This window comes from Octodon degus, unplaced genomic scaffold, assembly GCF_000260255.1.
Source record: "Octodon degus isolate 3935 unplaced genomic scaffold, OctDeg1.0 scaffold00010, whole genome shotgun sequence".
NCBI classification, from domain to species: Eukaryota; Metazoa; Chordata; class Mammalia; order Rodentia; family Octodontidae; genus Octodon; species Octodon degus.
In genome coordinates, this window is record NW_004524586.1 from 9,134,393 (window position 1) to 9,141,397 (window position 7,005).

A 7,005-nucleotide genomic window follows, 5' to 3' on the forward strand; every position below is an offset into this window, starting at 1 on the left:
ATAGATAGATATAGATATATCTATATCTATATATATATCAGTTACCTGGAGATAGCTATTACAATAGGCTTGACTACAGGCTCTAGCATTTGAGCTTATCGTGATACCTTTCTAAGACTGGAGGTGGTAATGCACAGTCCCTCACGTACCCTCTGTTGGTCTTGGGCTTATCAAACCGGAAATCTGCAGGGTAGAGATGGAGCCTCACCATGTGATCCTTCCGGGCCTGGGTAGTCTTGAATTTCTCAGGGCAGCCTTCAACCAGGCACTGGTACTGAAAAGGACAGTATGTCACCACCCTGGTCCTAGCACCTACCACTCACGTCCCCAGGCTGCTCCTGACATATACCATGTCTTGTCTTTCCGCCAGGACCTGGAAGAGTGAATCATGCCATTCCAGAATGTGGGCATCCAGCAAGTGCTCGGAAGGGAAGGCGCGGCTACACAGGGAGCAGGCATTTCGGTGCATCATATGGTAGTGGTGCTGGTAGTCCTCCAGGGCAGCAAACACCTGGCAGCAGCCAGCTACCTGACAGGTGAATTCGGGCACCCTAGGAAAGGAGACCCGTCTCAGTGGAACCAATTAGAGCAAGACTTTCGGCCAGATGCCCAGTTAAGAAACCTGATTCAGCCCTGGGAGTTTCCTTAGAGTCCTAACCCCTACTTATTTATTTGAATTATTTTTAAAAGGCATTTATTTATTTATCTATTTATTTGGGTCAGGGCCTTGCTATGCAAGTTGGACTCATGGTGATCCTCCTGGTTTTGGCCTCCCCAGTGCTGGGATTCGAGGCATGCACCGCCACACCCGGTTCCCCTTGACCAGCACGGCACGTGGTACTAGGGATGAAACCCGGGTCCTTGCTCTTGCCAGGCAGGCATTTAGTCCGCCGAGCTATCCCCCCAGCCCCCTACTTGTTTAAGAATTAAATTTGTGCAATCAGAATTCATAGAGAAACCAACCAACTCAAGATTGTATTTTATTGCTGGCAGCAGGCAGGGCAATGCCAAGTTCCTGCAACAGTTTTGTCTCCCAGGGGTCCGAGGCCTCTGCTGCAAGCGATTGATCGGGGAGCTACTGAGGGGCTACGCCAGGAAAGAGGCGCGCGTTGAGCTGCTCACCTAGACTTCTCCGGGGCCTCGGCCACCTGCGTGAGCACATCTTGCAGGTACAGGTGCCGCTGCACGTCCCCGTCCTATAGGAGACAAGCGACGGGCAGCGCTCGGGCCTAGAATCTCGGTCCCGCAAGCTCACACGCCAAACCAGGCTCAAAGACCCCCTGCGTCCGACCCGCCGGGCCCACCCCGCAGCGTTTGGCCCCGGCCCCGCCCCCGCCGCTGGGCGCGCCGAGCGCCAGGCCCCGCCCCCACCCCACCCGCCGGCCCTCCGCCCGCTGCCTCCGTCCGCCTTCATGCACGCACTTCGAAGAACTCATGTTCCCTCGGGAAACGCATCAGGCGCGGCACGAAGCCGAAGGGCGCCGCTCGGGCCGCAGGGTTCCGCTGCACGGGCAGCGGCTCGGCTGCCCCGGGCGCCCCAGCCAGGCGAGCCCGGAGCGCGGAAGGCAGTAGCATCGCCCTGGGCGCCCCGCGCAGCCTGCCGGCCGCCGTCCCCACCACGGGCCGGACGTGACGTCGCGCACTTCCGGGTCGCGGCTCTGGCGGGCGCCGCCGGCTGCGGTGAGTGTCTGCGGCGCCCTGGGGGCCGGGATGCCGTGCGTGCCGCGGACTGCCGCGCCCGGTGGGGGGCGGCGGGGGCGGGGCGGGTCCCCGCATGCGGCTTTCCCGCCCTCCTCCCTCCTTCGCCACCCCGCAGCCTCGCGGGCCCAGCGCTTGGACCCGCTGCATTCCGCCCCTTCTGGTCTTTCCCAGGCGTGCCTGTAGTCGCCACCCCGAGCCAGTGGTCTTGGAGAAGTTCGGTTTGTAGGACCCTTCTCTGCTTACAGCCCGGAGCCCGCGGCCAGCCTTGTGCGGTGGGGGCTGCCTTCCCAGCCTCCCGCAGCCGGCCTCCGCAGGAGCTCGGTGGTCCTGGCGAGGCTCCTGCCACTCCGAGCCCGCTGGCCACGCAGGGGAGACGAATGTCAGGGGAATCCGTGACCCAGTAAAAGCGGCAGCAGGAAACAACGCCGGGAGCGTCTAGGGGCTCTGCAGGGGAGCGTGGGCATCTGGAAGCTGCAGGAGCTTAACGGTCGCTCCTTCCCCCCAAGCGTGTTTTCACTGAATGGGGCTTGGCGTGTACACGTGTGCAAACTGAGGCAGGAAGGGTCGCTGTTTCTTTAATAGATGAATTAAAGCGTTTGTCATTTCATCCTTAGAAATAAAAGTTTTTGGCTGTGTCCCCAGTTATTTTCAGGTCTAGGGAGAGCTTTATGGTATCATTAATGAACTTCTGTCTCTGTTGCTTTTTTTGTGTTTTTTGGTGTTTTTGGCGGAACCGGGGATTGAACTCAGGCCCTTAAGCTTGCCAGGCAAGCGCTTATTCTACTGAGCCATGTCCTGGGCCCCTCTGTCTCTGTATAACTTGGCATTTTTGACGTTTCACAAGTTGTAAATTTTTTTTTTTCAGGCCAATTTATGCAGTTAGCTTGGAGTCTATAATTTCCTCACTTTCCCCCTTGTTTTAATCGCTGTCCACTGAGGGTGTGCAGCTAATTTGTTCATGATGGAATGTCAGCTACAGATAAGTTCTGCTCCTTTTGGTGACAACTGATAGAGAAGGGAACACCAGAGCATCAAAGAAATCATTACAGTAATCATTACAGTCTGTAGCAATTGATCAGACTTGTCCACCTCTGTGGTCTTCTTGGAAGACACTGGTATTTTGGCTGTGGGACAGTTGTGTGGACAGTGTAGTGGCTTTCACAACACTGTCAAAACCACTTTTAGTCACTGTAACCACCAAGAGTTGATCCAGAACATTTCCAGAAGTTCTAGAAGAGATACTCTGAGAACTGTCTCCTTGTAGGAATTGTCTCTCAATTCAGGCAGAGAACAGCAGGCTTCTCAGAGCTTTTGTTTGCATCAACAGAAGTTTCCTGAAGACAGGTTTAAAATAAGTGTCCACTTAGATGATCCTTCCTCAGGAGTAGCTCCCTACCTTTGTCTAAAGCTTTTCTGGCCTGCTGACATGATGAAAATAGACCAGCCATTACTTAAAATCTGAAGGCCTCTGAAAGCCTTCCAGAATGTGGATAAAAGTGAGGAGTTTCAGATTGTTTTTCTGCTTTGCAAGTAGTGTACAGTGCCTCATGTCGGGGCTCCTTAATACTCATAAGAAACTATCAGCTTAAGTCATTGGTTCAGGCTTAGTATTACCCAGATAGCAGAATGAATGTTCGAGGTGGTTGGCCTTTTGTAGTAAAAGCAACAGTGCTTGTTCTGGCTTTCCTACTGACAGGAGCTTACTATGTGATTCCTTCATTTCTTTGTAAGAATGAATTTCAGCCCAGCATGGTGTAGCCCGTGTATAATCCCAGCACTGGGGAGGCCGAGACAGAAGGATCACAGCTGATTTGAGGCCAGCCAGGGCTATGTAATGAGTTCAAGACCTACCTGAGCTACATAGCAAGACCCTGACAATGAAAAAAGGACGGCTATGTTTAATTTCCATAGCAGTTCTGCACAGCTGCTTCAGTGGAAGCTTGCCAAGGACGAGCTCCTTGCTCAGTGGCTGTCAGGGTCAGCTTGCTTGGGACTCCACAGCCCGTCCTGGGCTGCTCTTGTGTTTCTTACTTGGCTGTGATGAGCACCTCTTTATTGGAAAGGGTCTGTGCTGGGAACTTGAGCATCAGCTCAGGTGTAGCCTCTGTTTTCAGTCCTGAAAGCAGAGCACTTACATTAGCCAGAATGGAGGTTTCTATGCCAAGAGATTATTTTCCATCATACAGGGCTAGAGTGGAGTGCTTCAGGTAGAGTTCCAAGTAGATATTCCTTATTAAATTCACATATCTCAGGAGTGTGAACCAAGTCTCTTGTCCTTGATTTTCTGTTTAACTCATGGCTTGTGTTAACACTGGATGGGTTAGCACAGTGATTCTTAACATCTCGTAAATCACAGCACTTTGGTAAATTTGTTGCAGTGCTGTGTGAGAAAATCCACAGAAATAATTGGTTCCACGTAATTCCCAGGGATTCTGTCACTTAGGAATCCCAAATTAAGAACCCTTATATACAGATGAGCTATGACCAAAAAATACAATAAATAATTTTTGAAAATGTGTCACAGTAGAAGATCCACTGTCATTAATACCCTTCAGATATTCCCCCATTTGGAACGCATTTATCCCACCATTCTTGCCATTTTTTGAAGCAGTTCTGGAAGTCCTCTTCCATGAATGTCTTCAGTTGAACGAAAGAGCTGTTATGGTTGCCTCTGTGTTCTGAATTGATCCAAAACATTCACTTTTTTTGGTCATTTTGACTTTGGGAAACAGCCAGAAATAGCCTGCTGCCAGATCCAGTGAACAAAGTAGATGAGGACACGCCATACTATTTTTACAGGTCTGCCATTCTGGTAAGAGGCACTAAGCAGCAGCATTCACTATATTTTTAGTCGTTTCTTGTAAAGACATGAAAGAGGACTTCTAGAACTGCCTCAGAAGGTGGCAGGGATGATGGGATAGGTATGTTCACAGTAAGGGAAAGTGTTTTGAGGGGGATTGGTTGCAGTTTGTCTCACTGTAATGGTTTTTTAATGTAAATGTTTACCTCATTTTAATTACATCCCTTATATTAAAAATTTATTTGAAGCCCATAAAGTTTGCTTAGGCCTGTTTTTGAATATGTAGTTAATGCCCATGTGTATTACCATCACAGCATTCCTGATAATGGCTGACTAACCCAGGTGTCGGAGAGTGGAAGTCCCTGCACAATCAGCTGCTGTCCAGTAGGACGTTAATTAAGAAGCCCCTACACTATTTTGCTGTGCCCTGGGGACATCAGGTAAGGTTTTGGTCTCAGAAGTTTGTGTGTTCAATGACAGATGCTAATACGCAGCAACTGACAGGGTGGACAGAGCTGTGATAGAGCCATCTCCTACACATGAGATGTTCAGATGAATGTTCAGAAATCTTACCCCAAACATCTTTCTAGTTAGCCAGGCTTGGAACAGAAAGAAGATATCCCAGGTTCTTGAGTGCAAAAGTAGGGGTGTGGATAGAACTGCTGCTGGACAGTTCTGGGTCTGAGAACTGGGCGTGGCCTCAGATGAGAACTTATTTTAACAGCTATGTAGGAATAGAGGTGGTGACCTTGGCTCATGTACGCTCCTGTACATCCTGGGCCTTCCAGTGGCAGAGCCATTGTATCTGCCCAGCTGGGGCCAGAAAGCTCTGCCCACCAGTCCACCGAAGCAGCAGAACAGCTTTGTCTTGGGCCAGGACCACCTGTGGATGGAGTCACCCAGCAAAGGAGAGGAGGGCCTGTGGGGACCGTTCATACAGCCCATCTGGAGCTCCCTGAGCTGCAGAGTGGACTGGGAATGACTGATGATAGAAGCCAGTGAGGGTGGCTGGCATACAGCAGTATGTCCCTGAAGCAGAGGTGGTAAAGGAGCAGACAACCACGGGAAGGCAGGGGCTAGGCTGGGCCTGGTAATGATTAGCTTCATCAAAGGCCAGAAATTGGTCAGATTCAATTGTTTTTAAAGTTTTGTGTAAGATTTTAAGTGTATGCATGTCTAAAGCACTGTTATAAGAATGTCTGGTGATGTTGATGTCTCAGGGCTGAAACCATGAGTGAATTTCGGATCCACCATGATGTCAATGAGCTGCTCAGCCTGCTGCGAATCCACGGCGGGGATGGAGCGGAAGTCTACATTGACCTTCTGCAGAAGAACCGGACCCCATATGTCACAACAACGGTCTCTGCCCACAGTGCCAAGGTGGGTGACTGTCCCTCATGCAGGATTGTGTTGGGTGGGTGTTCTGAGGTTGGGGGAGTCTGGTAGCTACCGCATTGCCAGTATTAAGGTCAGTAGCACGTGTCAGCTGTTTCCCATGGGACAGGTACACACTGTGTTCTGTGATTCTCCTGACTCTGGTAGCAGCCGCTGTCACTACTCCGTTATACAGAGGAGTGAGTGCAGGCCTGGGCGGGGTTGCTTTGAACCCTGAGTCACACATTCCTGCCTTGTGGTTCCTGAGACAGGAGACTCATGGCCCTGTTTCTGGGGCTAAGAAGGGAAGCCACTGATATTAACCATACAAATAATACATAATTCAGAATTATAAATCTTGAGTAAAAAATGGATTTGAATTTGAAATTTCTTTCTAAAATGCGTATTGTGAAGCTTTATTTACCTAAACAGCATAATGATAGCACCAAGGCAGTTAGGAAAACTGAGTGGAGTAGAATTTAGGAATATACATCTTTTCTTTTATGGTACTAGGCATTGGATCCAAGGGCTTCACTCTGAGGTACAATCCCAGCTCCCTCCCTGATTACTGGGACAGTCTGACTAAATTGCCCAATTTAACTTACTAAGTTACCTAATTTAACACCACTCTGGTTATGTTTTTCTTTTTTTTTTTTTTCCCCATAATTTTATTGAGAAAAAAATAGCAATGAGAAAGTTTCAAATCAAATTGGTATGACAGTTTTAATAATTAACACATTGCATACTCTCTTCCTAGTGGATATTTGCTGTACAAGATGCAGACATGAAATGCTATTTACAAACACTATTAGAACAAATCCCTCTATTCATTAAGAGAATGTAACTATATATCCTAACCATTTTGAATATACAGATACAAAATGCACATTCACCTGTATCTCCTTTTTTGTTTAGTTGCATCATTTGAATATTATAGGTGTGTTAACTCAGCAAAATATTCTAGAAGAGTCCAGTAGTCCATAATAGTATTGGGTCTTCCGCTTCACTGGCAATGTCAGAAATTGTTGACCTGAGTCCCCTACAGCTCAAAATAACAGCATGGCTTTACTTCTTATACTTCGTTTTTGTACTTTTCTGCTGGATGGTTAAGACCAAGATAAAGAAAGACC

At 48.9% G+C, this 7,005-nt stretch overlaps 2 protein-coding genes across 4 annotated transcripts in view; one reads left to right on the plus strand and one right to left on the minus strand.

Annotated features, from left to right (window-relative positions):
* Znf511 (zinc finger protein 511) overlaps positions 1-1,670 on the minus strand; it is a 4,256-nt gene extending 2,586 nt beyond the window's left edge. Inside the window, exons 1-4 of one of the 2 annotated variants that reach the window (XM_004625717.2) lie at positions 1,423-1,670; positions 1,123-1,196; positions 350-551; positions 150-274 (exon numbers count right to left, since the gene is read on the minus strand). In XM_004625717.2, coding sequence (XP_004625774.1) covers positions 150-274; positions 350-551; positions 1,123-1,196; positions 1,423-1,575 — 554 coding nt within the window. In that variant the 5' untranslated portion in view covers positions 1,576-1,670. Of the gene's footprint in view, positions 1-149; positions 275-349; positions 552-1,122; positions 1,197-1,418 lie in introns of both variants that reach the window. The other variant, XM_023708884.1, reaches the window with a different exon arrangement.
* The window catches only part of Tubgcp2 (tubulin gamma complex associated protein 2), a 30,495-nt gene continuing 25,083 nt past the window's right edge, over positions 1,594-7,005 (plus strand). The window contains exons 1-3 of one of the 2 annotated variants that reach the window (XM_023708882.1): positions 1,594-1,680; positions 4,816-4,941; positions 5,722-5,881. In XM_023708882.1, coding sequence (XP_023564650.1) covers positions 5,732-5,881 — 150 coding nt within the window. In that variant the 5' untranslated portion in view covers positions 1,594-1,680; positions 4,816-4,941; positions 5,722-5,731. Of the gene's footprint in view, positions 1,681-1,764; positions 1,920-4,815; positions 4,942-5,721; positions 5,882-7,005 lie in introns of those variants that run through there. The other variant, XM_023708883.1, reaches the window with a different exon arrangement.